The 19,679-nt window shown below is 42.9% G+C and overlaps 1 protein-coding gene across 1 annotated transcript; it reads right to left on the bottom strand.

Annotated features, from left to right (window-relative positions):
* Window positions 1-2,459: 2,459 nt before the first annotated feature.
* LOC120053251 (NACHT, LRR and PYD domains-containing protein 12-like) lies at window positions 2,460-18,436 on the bottom strand. Its single transcript, XM_039000396.1, has 15 exons — window positions 18,204-18,436; window positions 17,824-17,874; window positions 15,890-17,681; window positions 15,536-15,709; window positions 15,207-15,380; window positions 14,946-15,119; window positions 14,455-14,631; window positions 14,136-14,309; window positions 13,844-14,017; window positions 4,293-4,466; window positions 4,036-4,206; window positions 3,735-3,908; window positions 3,380-3,553; window positions 3,105-3,275; window positions 2,460-2,838 (listed from the first exon to the last, which is right to left on the bottom strand). The coding sequence occupies exons 1-15, from the start codon at window positions 18,394-18,396 to the stop codon at window positions 2,823-2,825; spliced, it is 3,963 nt and encodes a 1,320-aa protein (XP_038856324.1). The 5' UTR covers window positions 18,397-18,436; the 3' UTR covers window positions 2,460-2,822.
* Window positions 18,437-19,679: the final 1,243 nt, after the last annotated feature.

The following is a 19,679-nucleotide window of genomic DNA, read 5'->3' as shown; positions in this document are numbered from 1 at the left end:
CTAAATCTTGAACTATATCGATATATCTATGCGTGTTGTGAGCTGTAAAATATTTCCACATCCGCTCCTTCAGAGTTCTGTTAAAGCGTTCAACAACTGAAGCTTTCAAATCCGAGCCTGTAGCAAAATGTACTATATTGTGCTTCTTCATGAGTTTCTGAAAAGTATTATTAAGTCAAAGGCCCGGGTCACCTCTGCCCCACTCTTATTTTTTAAGACCCTTACAAATGCTATTTTAGAGAAAATATCTATAACCGTTAGCATGTAGCGATTTCCATCATTTTTATCTGCAAGGGCCTGCATGTCACATAGATCCGCCTGAAACTGGGACATGGGATGAGTAGATAAAACTCTATTTCTTGGAAATTGTTTTCGCACAGGTTTATGCAGAGTGTAAGCATCCTGCTCTGCTAACCATTCATTCACTTGAGCAGCGCCTAACCTGTTATCTGTTTCTTCGGCTATAGCTCTCTCTAAACGCTCCTTACCCCCATAAGACCCTGGGTTAGAGGGGGTATAATAAATGTTTTTCAACATCTGCTCTGACAACTATCTGGTCCTCAACAACACCTTGGTGCATTTACGTCTCAAAGTGACCAAAAGAGATGGTACTAATATTGCAAACGATGCCAAAGTGAGTCTCATTAATTACCCCTTGGCCACCATCTTCTCCCAAGTGGATGTGACTTTGGGTGAACGCCTAATCAGTCAAAGCAGCGCCACATACCCTTATAGGGCCATCATGGAGTGTTTACTAAACTATCCTCATAGGGCCATCATGGAGTGTTTACTCAACTACTCCGAAGACACTCTCAAGACACAATTCAGCGCCGGGCTGTTTAGCAAGGATACTGCAGGAGTCTCTATGGAATCAATAGACCCTTCCACCGGTGCAAACAAAGGACTGGAGGCACGTGCTCGCTACTGTGCCGAATCTCGAGAGTTTCATCTGCTAGGGCCGATACACTGACATTTTCTTTCAAGAACGTTTACTCTTAAATTCAGTTGATTTAAAAGTAAAATTAACCAGGGCCAAGGATGAGTTTTGCCTGAGGTCTGCCCAAGACGGTGACTTTAGTTTAAAAGAGTTGGGGGCAATGCTTTTTATTAAAAAAGTGTCTGTATCTCCAGCAGTTCGTCTGGGTCACTCACAGGCTTTGATGAAAGGAAATGCCCTTTACCCTCTCCAAAGAATTACCATGAAAACCTTTAGCATACCTGTGGGCAGTAGAATCTGCAGTCAAGAAAACCTTTTTCTAGGCCCTGTACCCCGCTACATGGTTATAGGTTTGGTTGATCACGCCTGTAATACGGGCAGCTTACATAAAAACCCATTTAATTTTCAACACTTCAATGCATGTAGCTCTCTGTCAGGACGGACGTCAGGTCCCTGCTAAGGCTTTCCAACCGCAATTTAATAACATCATACGGTATCTGTGCGAGAATTTTACAATCTATTCCTGGCATCTAAAAGATCTCTCTTTACCTATTGACAGAAATGATTTTGCAGAGGGTTACACATTGTATGCTTTCAATTTATCACCTGATGATGACACCTCAGGAAATCTGTCTGTGGTGTCCCAAGGTCACCGCAGGCTGGAAATGCGTTTCCGTACACCTTAAGCCTGTACAGTTAGCATGATTGTTTATGCATGCTCTGATTCAATCTTGGAAGTGAATGCCCGAAGAAAAGTCTTAGTGGATTATTATTAAGGATCGTTGAGCAAAGACATGAATACCCAAGAGCTGGAAGGGCTCATGAGCCGCTTGATTGGAAAACAATTTTGTGGAGTGTGGGCTTGAGTTACCTCTGCTGGAGAGGATAAGTTCATTAGAGTTACCAGCCTCAGAAATTGCAGCCCAAATAAATGCTTCACAGAGTTCAAGTAACAGACACATCTCAACATCAACTGTTCAGAGGAGACTGCATGAATCAGTCCTTCATGGTCGAATTGCTGCAAAGAAAACACTACTAAAGGACACCAATAATAAGAAGAGACTTGCTTGGGATAAGAAACACGAGCAATGGACATTAGACTGGTGGAAATCTGTCGTTTGGTCTGATGAGTCCAAATTTGATATTTTGGTTCCTACCGCCATTTCTTTGTGAGACGCAGAGTAGGTGAACGGATGATCTCCGCATGTGTGGTTCCCACCATGAAGCATGGAGGAGGTGGTGTGATGGTGTGGGGGTGCTTTGCTGGAGACACTGTCAACCCAATTGAGATATTTTGGGATGAGTTGGCCTGCAGAGTGAAGGAAAAGCAGCCGACAAGTGCTCATCATATATGGGAACTCCTTAAAGACTGCTGGAAAGCATTCCAGGTGAAGCTGGTTGAGAGAATGTCAAGAGTGTGTAAAGCTGTCATCAAGGCAAAGGGTGGCTACTTTGAAGAATCTAAAATGTATTTTGATTTGTTGAACACTTTTTTGGTTACTAGATGATTCCATATGTTTGATGTCTTCACTATTATTCTACAATGTAGAAAATAGCAAAAATAAAGAAAAACCCTTGAATGAGTAGGTGTGTCCAAACTTGACTGGTATGGTATTTTTCAAAGATCAGTACTGTACTGCATACACATGCATTACATTTGTAAAGTAGATGTTGAGCGTCTTCCAAATTATAAAGCTTAATCAAAAAATGTATTAACGTCACTTGTTTGTAATGTTACGCTGCATCTGTTTGGTCTATTAGGTCTACACACAACATGTTTTCAGTTCAGTGGTTTCAAGAACGGTTGAGCACTGCGTCCACGTCACTTCTTGACGGTCTCTTCAGAATGCGGCTGGTTTCTCTGTCCTGTATGAAGATGGCTGTTTCACATTTGAACCAATCTAAAAGAGAGGATTTTGCAGAACAATAATAATGAGTCGTATGTATACAGGAGAGCGAAATACAGGATCATCAGAAACAAACATTGGGTAAAATGAGTGCAACACAAGCTCTTTATACCTTAATAGTGGCACAGTAAAATTATATTTGTTTTCAATCACCTTGCATTTTCAATGAAACTCAATGACTTGCAATATTAACAAACACAAACACATCTTGAATGACATTTGTGATACTCTTGACACTATACCACAACTATACCACTCACCCCACTTTCTCTAGTTTACAGTGTGGATCCTTCTGCAGTGCTTTGAGCAAGGCTTTTCCACGCCCATACCTGTTCTGGTTCAGATCGAGCTCTGTCAGGTGGAAGGGGTTAGAGCTTAAAGCTGAGGCCAGAGCAACACAGCCATCCTCTTTGAACTTACAGTTTGCTACCCTACAGGAAGAGAATACAGTTATTCCATGTCAGATCAAAAATGATTGTATAAAACTTTTCAGTATAAAGCCCACATTTGCTTTGGCTAAGCCATGTAAACCTACTTCAGTGTCTCCAGTTTACACTGTGTTTTCTTCAGTCCAGCTGAGAGTAGCTGTACTCCTGAATCATATAGGTTATTGTCACTCAGGTTCAGGTTTTTCAGACTACAGGAGTTTGAGCTGAGAGCAGTGGCCAGTGCTGCACAGCAATTCTCGGTGAGGTTACAGTTATCCAGACTGGAGGGAAAACAAAGAACACTGAAACTTAGGATGCAAACTGTAATATGACAGGAATTACTTTCTATTACTTTCTATATAATACATCTATAACCATACCGTTAACTAAATCAAACCCACAACATGGAATAAGCAAATTGCAGTGATTGTAATGTCACAAAAGTTTGTCATGATTAATCACGTCAAAATCTCCAGTTTACAACAGGGATCCACTAGCACAGCAAAGAACAGATTCATTCCTGGGTCTCCTAGAGAATTGGAACTCAGGTCCAGATCTTTCAGGTGAGAGGGATTTAACCTCAGCGCTGTGGCCAGAGAAGCACAGCCTTCTTCTTTCATACTACAATTACAGAGCCTGCAGAGGATGAAAGTAATTCACTTAGCCATTTCTGTAATTCAATTCAAAGGTTGAGAAAATCTAAAATAAGACAAATAATTGGTGACTTTAAAATCAATAAAAATAGTTAAATTAAATCCAATACCTCAGGATCATCAGTTTACAATGAGGATTGCCCAATCCTGCAGAGAGCATCGTCACTCCTGAATTCCCCAGATAATTGTGACTCAGGTCCAGCTCTCTCAGACTTGAGGTTGAGCTGAGAGCTGCTGCCATTGCCTCACAGCATTCCCAACTCAGTTTACAACAAAACAGGCTGGTAAAAATGTCAACAGATAATGAGAAAAATAATTTACTCTTAACCACAGTAATTAGTTAAACACTGCCGATTATAAAACTCACCTTAGTTTCTCCAGTTTACAGCATGGATCCTTCAGTCCAGCACAGAGCAGCTTCACTCCTGAGTCTCCTCCGTAATTCCTGGTCAGGTCCAGCTCTCTCAGATGCGATGGGTTTGATTTCAGGGCTGAAGCCAGAGAAACAAATGCTTCCTCTGAAATGTAACAGTCTGTAAGCCTGCAGAGAGAAATATAATGTTATAACCATAAAGGTGTGGCTGCATTGCTGAATTCTCTGGAATGCTCTTCCCGATAGCTAAACGAGCATCTGTGCATGTGCCAGATTCTCTATACACAGATTCAAATAAAATAAAATTGTATTTGTTACATAAGCCGAATACAACAGGTGTAGACCTTACAGTGAAATGCTTACTTACAAGCCCTTAAAAACCTCTCTGGGATAGCGGGACGGTAGCGTCCCACTTGGCCAAAAGCCAGGGAAAATGTAGAGCACCAAATTCAAAAAAATGATAGAAATCAAACTTTCATTAAATCACACATGTAAGATACCAAATTAAAGCTACACTCGTTGTGAATCCAGCCAACGTGTCAGATTTCAAAAAGGCTTTTCGGCGAAAGCATAAGATGCTATTATCTGATGATAGCACAATGTCAACAAAGAGAGTAGAATATTTCAACCTTGCCGGCACTACTCAAAACGCAGATATAAAATATAAAACATGCATTACCTTTGACGAGATTCTTTTGTTGGCACTCCAATATGTCCCATAAACATCACAAATGGTCCTTTTGTTCGATTAATTCCGTCCATATATATCCAAATTGTCCATTTATTTGGCTCGGTGCGCGGTTGATCCAGAAAAAAACAGCTTCCAATTTGCGCAAAGTCACTACAAAATATCTAAAAAAATTACCTCTAAACTTTGCCAAAACATTTCAAAGTACTTTTGTAATACAACTTAAGGTATTTGTAAACGTTAATAATCGATCAAATTGAAGACGGGTCTATCTGTTTTCAATACAGGAGATCAACAAACTAGTCGTGCGCAACTCTCAAACAGTACACATGACGTTACACTGCTTCCTGATGGCCTTCTTCTTCATTTCACAAATGAATAACCTCAACCTATTTCCTAAGACTGGTGACATCCAGTGGAAGCAGTAGGAACTGAGAACAGAGTGATTAGAAATCTGGCTTCCCAATGAAAACTCATTGAACAGACAGTGACTTAAAAAAAAAAAAAAAATCAATGGTTAGTCCTCGGGGTTTTGCCTGCTACATAAGTTCTGTTATACTTACAGACATGATTCAAACAGTTTTAGAAACTTCAGAGTGTTTTCTATCAAAATCTACTAATAATATGCATATCTTATGTTCTGGGGGATGAGTAGAAGGAAGTTGAAATTGGGCACACTATTTTTCCAAAAGTGAAAACTCTGCCCCCTATCCAACAATGCAGTTCATGAAATAGAATTAAGAAAATATTTACTCAATAAACTAAAGTAAAAATAAAAATTAACACAATAAAATAAACGAGGCTATATACAGGGAGTACCAGCACCGAGTCAATGTGTGGGAGTACAGGTTAGTCAAGGTAATTTGTACATGTGGGTAGGGGTAAAGTGATTATGCATTGATAATAAACAGCGAGTAGCAGTTAAAACAAAGGGGGGGGGGGGTATCAATGTAAATATTCTGTGTGGCCATTTGATTAATTGTCCAGCAGTCTCATGGCTTGGGGGTAGAAGCTGTTATGGAGCCTTTTGGACTTAGACTTGTCGCTCCGGTGCCGGTTGTCGTGCGGTAGCAGAGAGAACAGTCCATGACTTGGGTGACTGGAGTCTTTGACCATTTTTTGGGCCTTCCTCTGACACCGCCTAGTATACAGGTCCTGGATGGCAGGAAGCTTGGCCCCAATGATGTACTGGGCCATATGCAATGCCCTTTGTAGCGCCTTACGGTCAGACACTGAGCAGTTGCTATACCAGGCGGTGATGCAACCGGTCAGAATACTCGATGGTGCAGCTGTAGAACTTTTTGAGGATCTGGGGACCCATGCCAAATCTTTTCAGTCTCCTGAGGGGGAAAAGGCATGTTGTGGATGTAACAGTATAACTTTAGTACGTCCCCTCGCCCCGACCTCGGGCGCGAACCAGGGACCCTCTGCACACATCAACAACTGACACCCACGAAGCGTCGTTACCCATCGCTCCACAAAAGCCGCGGCCTTTGCAGAGCAAGGGGCAACACTACATCTAGGTTTCAGAGCAAGTGACGTAACTGATTGAAACGCTACTAGCGCGTACCCGCTAACTAGCTAGCCATTTCACATCCGTTACACTCACCCCCCTTTCAACCTCCTCCTTTTCCGCAGCAACCAGTGATCCGGGTCAACAGCATCAATGTAACAGTATAAATTTAGTACGTCCCCTCGCCCCGACGCGAACCAGGGACCCTCTGCACACATCAACAACGGTCACCCACGAAGCGTCGTTACCCATCGCTCCACAAAAGCCGCGGCCCTTGCAGAGCAAGGGGAAACCCTACTTCAGGTCTCAGAGCAAGTGACGTAACCGATTGAAATGCTATTAGCGCGTACCCGCTAACTAGCTAGCCATTTCACATCCGTTACACTCACCCCCCTTTCGACCTCCCCCTTTTCCGCAGCAACCAGTGATCCGTGTCACGGCACCAATGTAACAGTATAACTTTAGTACGTCCCCTCGCCCCGACCTCGGGCGCGAACCAGGGACCCTCTGCACACATCAACAACTGACACCCACGAAGCGTCGTTACCCATCGCTCCACAAAAGCCGCGGCCCTTGCAGAGCAAGGGGCAACACTACATCTAGGTTTCAGAGCAAGTGACGTAACTGATTGAAACGCTACTAGCGCGTACCCGCTAACTAGCTAGCCATTTCACATCCGTTACACTCACCCCCCTTTCAACCTCCTCCTTTTCCGCAGCAACCAGTGATCCGGGTCAACAGCATCAATGTAACAGTATAACTTTAGTACGTTCCCTCGCCCCAACCTCGGGCGCAAACCAGGGACCCTCTGCACACATCAACAACGGTCACCCACGAAGCGTCGTTACCCATCGCTCCACAAAAGCCGTGGCCTTTGTGGAGCGATGGGTAACGATGCTTCGTGGGCGACCGTTGTTGATGTGTGCAGAGGGTCCCTGGTTCGCGCCCGGGTCGGGGCGAGGGGACGTACTAAAGTTATACTGTTACATGGACACCAAGGAACTTGAAACCCTTGACCCGCTCCACTACAGCTCCGTCGCTGTGAATGGGGGTGTGTTCGGCCGTACTTTTCCTGTAGTCCACGATCAGCTCCATTGTTGTCCTGGCACCACGCTGCCAGGTCTCTTTCCTCCTCCCTATAGGCTGTCTCATCATTGTCGGTGATCAGGTCTACCACTGTTGGGTTGTCAGCGAACTTAATGATGGTGGTGGAGTCGTGCTTGACCACGCAGTTGTGGATGAACAGGGAGTACAGGAGTGTACTAAGGATGCACGCCTGAGGGGATGATGGTGTTGATGTGAGTCATGACCAGCCTTTCAAAGCACTTCATGGCTACCCACGTGAGTGCTACGGGGCGGTAGTCATTTAGGCAGGCTACCTTCGCTTTCTTGGGCACAGGGACTATGCTGGTCTGCTTGAAAAATGTACAGTTGAAGTCGGAAGTTTACATACACTTAGGTTGGAGTCATTAAAACTTGTTTTTCAACCACTCCACAAATTTCTTGTTAACAAACTGTAGTTTTGACAAGTGGGATAGGAAATCTACTTTGTGCATGACACAAGTCATTTTTCCAACAATTGTTTAAAGAAAGATTATTTCACTGTATCACAATTCCAGTGGGTCAGAAGTTTACATACACTAAGTTGACTGTGCTTTAAACAGCTTGGAAAATTCCAGAAAATTATGTCATTGCTTTAGAACTTCTGATAGGCTAATTGATGACATTTGACTCAATTGGAGGTGTACCTGTGGATGTATTTGTAAGGGGTGCGTACTGGCGGCAGAGAAGTCAGATGCAGGAGAGCAAAAACAGTGTTTCCAACGGCGCAGTGTAATAACAAAAACCCACCGGAAAACAGAACAATCAATAAATGGGTACATAACCCGACATGGGGGGGAACAGAGGGTTAAATACACAACATGTAATTGATGGAATAGGAACTAGGTGTGATGGAAGACAAGACAAAACCAATGGAAAATAAAAAGTGGATCAGCGATGGCTAGAAGGTCGGTGACTTCGACCGCCGAACGCCGCCCGAACAAGGAGAGGGACCAACTTCGGCAGAAGTCGTGACAGTATTTCAAGGCCTACCTTCAAACTCAGTGCCTCTTTGCTTGACATCATGGGAAAATCAAAATAAATCAGCAAAGACCTCAGAAAAAAAGTTGTAGACCTCCACAAGTCTGGTTCATCCTTGGGAGCAATTTCCAAACGCCTGAAGGTACCACGTTCATCTGTACAAACAATAGTACACAAGTATAAACACCATGCGTCCACGCAGCCGTCATACCGCTCAGGATGTAGACACGTACTGTGGTGCGAAAAGTGCAAATCAATCCCAGAACAGCAAAGGACCTTGTGAAGATGCTGGAGGAAAAAGGAACAAAAGTATCTATATCCACAGTAAAACGAGTCCTATATTGACATAACCTGAAAGGCCGCTCAGCAAGGAAGAAGCCACTGCTCCAAAACCGCCATAACAAAGCCAGACTGCGGTTTGCAACTGCACATGGGGACAAAGATCGTACTTATTGGAGAAATGTTCTCTAGTCTGATGAAACAAAAATAGAACTGTTGGCAAAAATGACCATCGTTATGTTTGGAGGAAAAAGGGGGATGCTTGCAAGCCGAAGAACACCATCCCAACCGTGAATCACGGGGGTGGCAGCATCATGTTGTGGGGGTGCTTTGCTGCAGGAGGGACTGGTGCACTTCACAAAATAGATGGCATCACGAGGAAGGAAAATTATGTGGATTTATTGAAGCAACATCTCAAGACATCAGTCAGGAAGTTAAAGCTTGGTCGCAAATGAGTCTTCGAAACGGACAATGACACCAAGCATACATCCAAAGTTGTGGCAAAATGGCTTAAGGATAACAAAGTCAAGGTATTGGAGTGGCCATCATAAAGCCCTGACCTCAATCCTATAGAAGATTTGTGCAGAACTGAAAAAGCGTGTGCGAGCAAGGAGGCCTACAAACCTGACTCAGTTACACCAACTCTGTCAGGAGGAATGGGCCAAAATTCACCCAACTTATTGTGGGAAGCTTGTGGAAGGCTCCCCAAAACGTCTGACCCAAGTTAAACAATTTAAAGGCAATGCTACTAAATACTAATTGAGTGTATGTAAACTTCTGACTCACTGGGAATGTGCTAAAAAAATTTAAGCTGAAATAAATAATTCTCTCTACCATTATTCTGACATTTCCCATTCTTAAAATAAAGTGGTGAGCCTAACTGACCTAAGACAGGGATTTTTTACTCTGATTAAAATGTCAGGAATTCTGAAAAACTGAGTTTAAATGTATTTGGCTAAGGTGAATGTAAACTTCCGACTTCAACTGTAGGTATTACAGACTCAGTCAGGGAGGATGAAAATGTCAGTGAAGACACTTGCCAGTTGGGCTGCGCATGCTCTGAGTACACGTCTTGGTAATCCGTCTGGGCCTGCAGCCTTGTGAACCTGTTTAAAGGTCTTGCTCACATCGGCTACGGAGAGCTTAATCACACAGTCGTCCGGAACAGCTGGTGCTCTCATGCATGCTTCAGTGTTGCTTGGCTCGAAGCGACAATAAAAGGCATTTAGCCCGTCTGTAAGGGTCAAGTCACTGGGCAGCTCGCGGGCTGCGTTTTCGTCTGTAGTCTGTAATAGTTTGCAAGCCCTACCACATCCGACGAGCGTCAGATCCGGTGAGTAGGATTCAATCTTACTCCTGTGTTGATGCTTTGCCTGTTTGATGGTTCGTCTGAGGGCATAGCGGGATTTCTTATAAGCGTCCGGATTAGTGTTCCGCTCCTTGAAAGCGGCAGCTCTAGCCTTTAGCTCGGTGTGGATGTTGCCTGTAATCCATGGTTGGGATACGTACGTACGTTCACTGTGGGGACGACGTCGTCGATGCACTTATGGATGAAGCGGTGGTGGTATACTCCTCAATGTCATTGGATGAATCCTGGAACATATTCCAGTCTGTGCTAGCAAAACAGTCCTGTAGTGAAGGATCCGCTTCATCTGACCAATTCCGTATTGAGCGAGTCACTGGTCCTTCCTGCTTTAGTTTTTGCTTGTAAGCTGGAATCAGGAGAATATATTTATGGTCAGATTTGCCAAATGGAGGGCGAGGGAGAGCTTTGTATGCGTCTCTGTGTGTGGAGTAAAGATGGTCTAGAGTTTTTTCCCCTCTGGTTGCACATGTGACATGCTGGTAGAAATTAGGTAAAAAGGATTTAAGTTTGCCTGCATTAAAGTCCCCGGCCACTAGGAGTGCCACATCTGGATGAACATTTTCTTGTTTGCTTATGGCCTTATACAGCTTGTTGAGTGCGGTCTTAGTTCCAGCATTGGTTTGTGGTGGTAAATAGACAGCTATGAAAAATATAGATGAAAACTCTCTTGGTAGATAGTGTGGTCTACAACTTAACATGAGGTACTCTTTCTCAGGCCAGCAATACCTCAAGACTTCTGTTATGGGAAATTTTTATTGTATGTGTCCACATAACTGAGTATGTGACTAACCTTGTGAAACTGTCCTATTATAATCTCCTGTTCTTCTGAGTATAACTCTAGGTTGCAAACCAGCTTGCTCCTATGTCCTTGTATAGATAAAAGTAGAACTGAATGTTCACCCAAGAACAGGAAACTGTAAAGATACAGTGGGGCAAAAAAAGTATTTAGTCAGCCACCAATTGTGCAAGTTCTCCCACTTAAAAAGATGAGAGAGGCCTGTAATTTTCATCATAGGTACACTTCAACTATGACAGACAAAATGAGAAAAAGAATCCAGAAAATCACATTGTAGGATTTTTTATGAATTTATTTGCAAATTATGGTGGAAAATAAGTATTTGGTCAATAACAAAAGTTTCTCAATACTTTGTTATATACCCTTTGTAGGCAATGACAGAGGTCAAACGTTTTCTGTAAGTCTTCACAAGGTTTTCACACACTGTTGCTGGTATTTTGGCCCATTCCTCCATGTAGATCTCCTCTAGAGCAGTGATGTTTTGGGGCTGTTGCTGGGCAACACGGACTTTCAACTCCCTCCAAAGATTTTCTATGGGGTTGAGATCTGGAGACTGGCTAGGCCACTCCAAGACCTTGAAATGCTTCTTACGAAGCCACTCCTTCGTTGCCCGGGCGGTGTGTTTGGGATCATTGTCATGCTGAAAGACCCAGCCACGTTTCATCTTCAATGCCCTTGCTGATGGAAGGAGGTTTTCACTCAAAATCTCACGATACATGGCCCCATTCATTCTGTCCTTTACACGGATCAGTCGTCCTGGTCCCTTTGCAGAAAAACAGCCCCAAAGCATGATGTTTCCACCCCCATGCTTCACAGTAGGTATTGTGTTCTTTGGATGCAACTCAGCATTCTTTGTCCTCCAAACACGACGAGTTGAGTTTTTACCAAAAAGTTCTATTTTGGTTTCATCTGACCATATGACATTCTCCCAATCTTCTTCTGGATCATCCAAATGCTCTCTAGCAAACTTCAGACGGGCCTGGACATGTACTGGCTTAAGCAGGGGGACACGTCTGGCACTGCAGGATTTGAGTCCCTGGCGGCGTATTGTGTTACTGATGGTAGGCTTTGTTACTTTGGTCCCAGCTCTCTGCAGGTCATTCACTAGGTCCCCCCGTGTGGTTCTGGGATTTTTGCTCACCGTTCTTGTGATCATTTTGACACCACGGGGTGAGATCTTGCGTGGAGCCCCAGATCGAGGGAGATTATCAGTGGTCTTGTATGTCTTCCATTTCCTAATAATTGCTCCCACAGTTGATTTCTTCAAACCAAGCTGCTTACCTATTGCAGATTCAGTCTTCCCAGCCTGGTGCAGGTCTACAATTTTGTTTCTGGTGTCCTTTGACAGCTCTTTGGTCTTGGCCATAGTGGAGTTTGGAGTGTGACTGTTTGAGGTTGTGGACAGGTGTCTTTTATACTGATAACAAGTTCAAACAGGTGCCATTAATACAGGTAACGAGTGGAGGACAGAGGAGCCTCATAAAGAAGAAGTTACAGGTCTGTGAGAGCCAGAAATCTTGCTTGTTTGTAGGTGACCAAATACTTATTTTCCACCATAATTTGCAAATGAATTCATTAAAAATCCTACAATGTGATTTTCTGGATTTTTTTTTCTCATTTTGTCTGTCATAGTTGAAGTGTACCTATGATGAAAATTACAGGCCTCTCTCATCTTTTTAAGTGGGAGAACTTGCACAATTGGTGGCTGACTAAATACTTTTTTGCCCCACTGTATGTGCTTATCACCCAATGCTTCGGAATTCAGACTGTCTGCACTGCACAGTGTAACTATGTTATTCTCCTGAGCTCAGAAAAATAAAGAATCTTAGTTTGACTTGGACTACAGCAAATCCTTATTTTATAATATCCACCACACTTCCTTAATATTAGACATTGAGCACCAGCTGTTATTGACAAATAAACACACAACAGCTACGTTATGTCTTGAGGATGCACGGAAAACCCAGCCAACTGCATATTATCCGTGTCGTCATTCAGCCACGACTCGGTGAAACACAAGATATTACAGTTTAATGTCCCGTTGGTAGGATAGTCTCGAAAGGAGCTCATCCAGTTTATTTTCCAGTGATTGCACGTTGGCTAATAGAACGGCTGCTAGAGACGGGTTACCCACTCGCGGATGAATTCTCATAAGGCACCCCAATCTCCGCCCCCTGTACCTCCGTCTTTTTTTCACATGAATGGCGGGGATTTGGGCCTGGTCTCGGAGAAACAGTATATCCTTCGCGTAGACTCATTAAAGAAAGAAACTTTGTCCAGTTCGAGGTGATTAATCGCTGTTCTGCTTTCCAGAAGCTATTTTGGGTCATAAGAGACGGTAGCAGCAACCTTATGTACAAAATAAGTTAGAAACAATGCGAAATAACACAATAGCACAATTGGTTAAGAGCCTGTAAAACAGTGGCCATCCCCTCTGGGGCCATTTTCTTTGGTCAGGCATTTTTTGTCTGGTATAGCCTATAAACTTCGACATGTTGCACAAAAGACATGATCGACATGTTGTACAACAAACTTAATTGTCTGTGGGCTATTACAACCTAAGCACGACACAGACAGGCAGTCTAAATAGCGATTTAATGGTCGTAACACATGCATAGACTCTAATTCGGTTCTTTAGCTCTGGGGAAGATGCTTCCAGTGGTGCTGGACGAGGAGGAACAGGGCAATTAACTTCGGTCACGCAGCCTCATCCTAATTTTAAACGCATAGCTTAGAGCCACAGACCTTCACAGTTTGACTCTTTCCAAATATAATAAGGAATTATATGAATAAAGTATTGTTGTAAGTCGTATAACTGTACCTCAGCGTCTTGATTTCACAGTGTGGGTCCTCCAATAAAGCAGAGAGCAGCTTCACTCCTGAGTCTCCTAGGAAATTGTTACTCAGGTCCAGCTGTCTCAGGTGTGAGGGGTTTGACCTCAGAGCTGAAACTAGGGAACAGCAACCGTCCCCCAGGACACTACAGAATGACAGCCTGCACAAAGGAAGGGAAGAGGCCTTCACTCCATCTTGATACCAGCTGTGACAGTAACTTTAGCTAAAAATCTAAACCCCTTTCCTGTTTAGTTACAAATGGTTACAAAAAGACTAACCTCAATTTCAATAGTTCACAGCCTGGATGCTCTAGTGCAGCAGAGAGCAGCTTTGCTCCTGTGTCTCCTGCTTTATTGCTGCTCAGGTCCAGCTGTCTCAGGTGTGAAGGGTTGGACTTCAGAGCAGAGGCTAGGGAAGAAAAGCCTTCTTCTGTGACTCCACAGTTTTCAAGCCTTCAGATAAGAGAGGGATATGTTTTTTCTGTTTCAGCTGAGTCTGTACAGTTTGAGTGTCAACCATCAGTATCTCAACTATCTGAAACTCAGATGGTGTCTCCAGGAACAAGATTTAACAACACTATTCTATATCAGCACTTGCCTCAGTGACTCCAGATTACAAAGTGGATTCCCCAGTGCAGCAGAAAGATTGGCCACTCCTGCATCCTGCAGGTTATGATTGTAGCTCAAGTCCAGTTCCCTCAGGTGTGAGGGGTTTGACCTCAGAGCTGAAGCCAGAGAAGCACAGCCTTTCTCTTCGACTTTACAGTTTGACAGCCTGCAGAGAAGTAGAAAAGAGTTTCACTCTTTCAGCATAGATACCAAAGAGCTGAGAAGCTACACAAGAATTTGTTTTACTCAACATGTCTACCACAAGTTCATCGTGTTTAATAGAGTTGGTAACAGAATCGGCCATGTACAGTAATGAATCAGTTCTAATTAATGAACATTTTAGAAATAAAAAGAGCATCTTAGACTGAGTCATTCATTCTGCTTCGTGAAATATCATCTTCTGGAATTTTTTACAAGAGATTTTTGACCATTTTTACAATTTATGAAATGCAAACGATTAAACATAATGACAATTGTCACCTCAGCCTTTCTAGTTTACAATTGGTGCTCCTCAGTCCAGCAGAGAGCAGCTCCAGCCCAATACTGTGCAGGTCATTGCGACTAAGATCCAACTCTCTCAGACTTGAAGAGTTTGAGCACAGAGCCGAGGCCAGGGCTTCACAACATGTCCCAGTTAAGCTGCAAACAAACAGACTGAAAAAAGAACATTGGTGCTGTATATTTAATCAAATATTACTCTAAAGTTAACAACGTAACCTGTTGAGTGGAGAGAATACTCACCTCAGTGTCTCCAGTTTACAGTGTTGAACCTCCAGTGCAGCAGAGAGCTGCTTCACTCCTGAATCTCCTGTGTTATTGTAACTCAGATCTAGCTCTCTCAGGTGTGACGGGTTTGACCTCAGAGCTGAAGCCAGAGAAGCACAGCCTTTCTCTTGGACTTTACAGCCTGACAGCCTGCAGATAAGTAGAAAGGGTTTTACTCTTTCAGGACACACAACAAATAGCTGAGAAGTTACAAAATAATTTGTTTTACGAGAAATAATTAATACATTGGATATAGATGTGTTACCTAAATAACAATAATATAATGTAATAGTCATAATACTCACTTCAGTGTTTCCAATTTACAGAGTGGATTGCCCAGTCCAAGACAGAGCAGCTCCACCCCTGAATCAGTCAAGCCATTGTGACTCAGGTCCAGCTTTCTCAAACTTGAGGTACATGATCCGAAAGATAAGGCCAGATTCTCACAACATCTCCAAGTGATATTGCAAGAATTCATCCTTGGGGAAATAAGGAACATTTGAAAATACCACTCAGTGTTTAAGTCCAGTGTTTCTAGAACTTTAGTCCATAGACCAGCCCAGGTTTGTATGTATGTTTTCCCATGTTTATGGGAAGAGGGAGAGAGAGATAGAGAGAGAGAGAGCGAGCGAGAGAAAGACAGAAAGCAGAGTACTTACAGAGCCGTTTTAGAGGCTTTGATCACTGGCAACAGCCTCATAACACCTTCGTCTGATCTGACAAATTTCTTCAGCTCAAATACATCCAGCTCCTCGTCTGAGGACAACATAACAAAGGCCAGAGCAGACCAATGAGAATATGAGAGTTCAACCTTCGAAACACCTCCTGACTTCAAGTAGATTTGGATTTCCTCCACCAGAGAATTGTCGTTCAGCTCATTCAGACAGTGAAAGAGGTTGATGCACCTCTCTGGAGAGGGATTTTTCCTGATCCTGTCCTTAATGAAGTCGACTGTGCCCTTGTTGCTCTGTGAGCTCCCTTCTGTCTGTGTCAGTAGGCCTCGAAGCAGTGTCTGGTTGGACTTCAGTGAGAGGCCAAGAAGAAAGCGCAGGAACAGGTCCAGGTGTCCACTCTGACTCTTTAAGGCCTTATCCACTGCGCTCTTGTAGATGTTGTCAGGACGAATTTCTTCATACAAGACAATTCCAGTCGAGGAGGATGGTAGTTGGGGTGTTATAACATCCTCATTGTTGTCTTCAAATGAAAGAAACACATACAAAGCAGCAATGAACTCCTGAAGGCTCAGATGAACAAAGCTGTAGACCACCTCCTGGTACATACACTCTTCTCTTAAGATCTGTGTGAACACTCCTGAGCACAAAGAAGCTTGTCTGATGTCAATGCCAAACTCTTTCAGATCTTTCTCATAGAAGATCAGGTTGCCTTTTTCAAGATGTTCAAAGGCCAGTTTTCCAAGTTTCAGTATGATCTCTTTATCCCAGTGGAGATCTGTGTCAGGGTCTTCATGATACTTCCGCATTGTCTGTATTATCTGAAAGATCAGAAACTGTAAGAACATTTGTGTCAGAGTCTTGGGCAAGTCTCCACTTTCTGCTTTACTCAACAGTTTCTCTAGAACAGTGGCTGAGATCCAACAGAACACTGGTATGTGGCACATGATGTCGAGGCTCCTTGAAGACTTTATATGTGCAATGATTCTTTCAGCTAGTTTCTCATCACTGACTGTCTTCTTGAAGTATTTCTCCTTCTGTTCATCCCTAAACCCTCGTACCTCAGTCACCTGGTCAACACACTCAGGAGGGATCCGATTGGTAGCTGCTGGTCGTGAAGTTATCCAGAGAAGAGCAGAAGGAAGCAGATTCCCCTTTATGAGGTTTGTCAGAAGTACATCCACTGTGGTTGACTTTGTGACATTACAGCAGATCTCATTTCTGTTGAAATTCAGAGGAAGTTGACACTCATCCAACCCATCAAAGATAAACAACACTTTGACTTTTTTTAAGTTGGAAAGTCCTGATTCTTTGATGTCGTCGAAAAAATTATGAAGTAGATCAATCAAACTGAGTTTATTTTCCTTCATCAAATTCAGCTCACGAAAAGGAATTGGAAATATGAACTGTATATCCTGATTAGCTTCTCTATCAATCCAGTCCAGAATGAATTTCTGCACTGAGACTGTCTTTCCAATGCCAGCGACTCCCTTTGTGAGCACAGTTCTGATAGTCAGGTCCTGTCCAGGTAAGGGTTTAAAGATGTCGTTGCATTTGATTGGTATCTCTTGTGTCGCTGGTCTCCTTAATACTGCCTCAATTTTCATCACTTCATGTTCTTTGTCGACCTCACCACTTCCACCCTCTGTGATGTAGAGCTCTGTGTAGATCTTGTTTAGGAGTGTAGGACGTCCTTGTGTAGCTATTCCTGGAAATATTCTTTCAAATGTTCTCTTCAGGTACGATTTCAATTCTGTTTGGCACATTTCATTATTCTCATCTGAAAAACAATAACATTGGTGAAGAATGCAATATTTATTTGTCCGTTTTAAACAATTTTAACACAGGACACAGTTTAATCTTGTAGGAAGTCAGTCAGTCAAGTGTTGATGATCGCGAAGCCAATATTTCACATAATTTACCTTTGTCTTTAGAATTCAGAGTTGTGCTGACATGGACTGCAGAGGGTTCACCTGGCATGAGAGAGCAACAGAACATTAATAGTAACCAATGCCTTCTCATCAGTGTTTTTGTTTTTTGGTGTGGATGTAGAGAGACTCAGCATTGTTTACCATTGCCTGTAGTGTTTTAATTGATGCATAATCAACTGATCCTTTACATATGGTAACCAGTTAGCCTAAACCTCAGCAATGACATTGCATCTGGGCTGAACTGCGATTGAGGTACTGGCTTTGGTTTAACTCATGGGACAGTGATGAATAGCAAATGTGTAAAAAGCCATTATATGCCAACTTTATACATTGTATTTCTGCAGCACACAGAGGGAGAGAGATGATCTTACCTAGATCTTGGACTAGTTGAGGTTGTTGTTCCAGTAGAATCCTGTAAAAGGCTGATTTCACCTTTACCCCTCCTGAATTCAGGGCCTCATACAGCAGTCTCATTTGTTCCTGGCTGGTCCTGGTAGCATGGATATTAGAGTACACCTCCTCATGGATCAGGCACCTCTGGAGTAGGTCATCTGCTATGGGCATCACTAAGGTAACCCTCTGAATGAGCTGAGCCCTGTGCTTATCCACAAACTGGGCATCTGGGAGTGATGTTAGATAAGAGAGATGCAAAGTTATCAAGCCAAGTTACCACATCATCTCTGTGAACCTGCTCCTAAGGGGGTAGGACCAGGAGGGAAGCTTTAAAGATGTGAATATCACATGTTCCACAAATATGACTTTGCAAACATCTGTCAACATCTCCGTTTAATAACAGTGTTCATCTTTAGGGACAATCATTGCTTTGATTTTGTACAAAACATGATAGCATTTAACTGTATTTACAATGTACAGAAGTATTCTTATAGCTAACCCAAGATAGTTTGTATGGGCTTTTTACAATGTAAATCGTTGTCAGGTTGTGGGGAAAAAAAGCAGAGCCAAGCACCACTCCAAGCTAGCAATATCCTATTGGCACATTTTAACATGTATTTGCATATCTACATCAGGGAACGCCTACTCTCTGTATGAGTTTGTGCGCAAGAACTTGAAACTACCGATGTACTCCTTCTGAATAACATAATTTCTAGAGAGTTTGGCAATTACCCAAGTCTAAAAACCTTAGTGCACTCTGTTCATAACACATTCTAGTTTTGGGAACGGAAAATTGTGTAGCGATCCGATGATTCCTCTATGAGAAAATAAGCAGAAGGTCGTGCTGCATCTTCTCCCTCTGCTTTGCCGCTGGACTCCCTCTCTTTATCAAATAGCGAAAGTGAAAGTGATCTTTTCCCTTTTTATTTTCCCATATACCATTCTTGGATAAATGTAATAAAACCATTCAATATTTGGTTAAATGTCCTTAGCCATATGAAAATAGATCAGTATCGTTTGTGAGTTAAGAGTTGATCACAAAGCCAGTATGTCACATACCATCTGAACTCAAGCCTGCAGACTCAGCCATGCTAGTAGTTTAACCTGGGGAGAGAAAGATACATTTTCTTCATCCTCTTTAGCTGTGCTACCAGGACTATTCAACACGGCTCTCAAGTACTGCAGTCATCTGCAGTTTCACAAAGGCTACTGTGTCAGCATGCATAGCTCAACATTGTTAAAACATAGGAAACTGTCCAAAAGCATTCAGTGTTAAATTATTTCCTTACCGTAGTCCCAGGATGTGAGATTTGAAAGCTAAATCATGTCTGTCTATGGATATCTCCTCGAACGTAAAACTGTTATGCTATGAAACAGTACATCGTCTGTGACTGTGTCCGGGATGGCTAATTATGTAGTGTTTCTTCTTCTCCAGTCATTTGTTTCTGTTGCCC

This window comes from Salvelinus namaycush, chromosome 9 (assembly GCF_016432855.1).
Source record: "Salvelinus namaycush isolate Seneca chromosome 9, SaNama_1.0, whole genome shotgun sequence".
Lineage (NCBI taxonomy): Eukaryota > Metazoa > Chordata > Actinopteri > Salmoniformes > Salmonidae > Salvelinus > Salvelinus namaycush.
The sequence above is the reverse complement of the archived record's forward strand: the minus strand, read 5'-3'. Positions and strand labels throughout refer to the sequence as shown.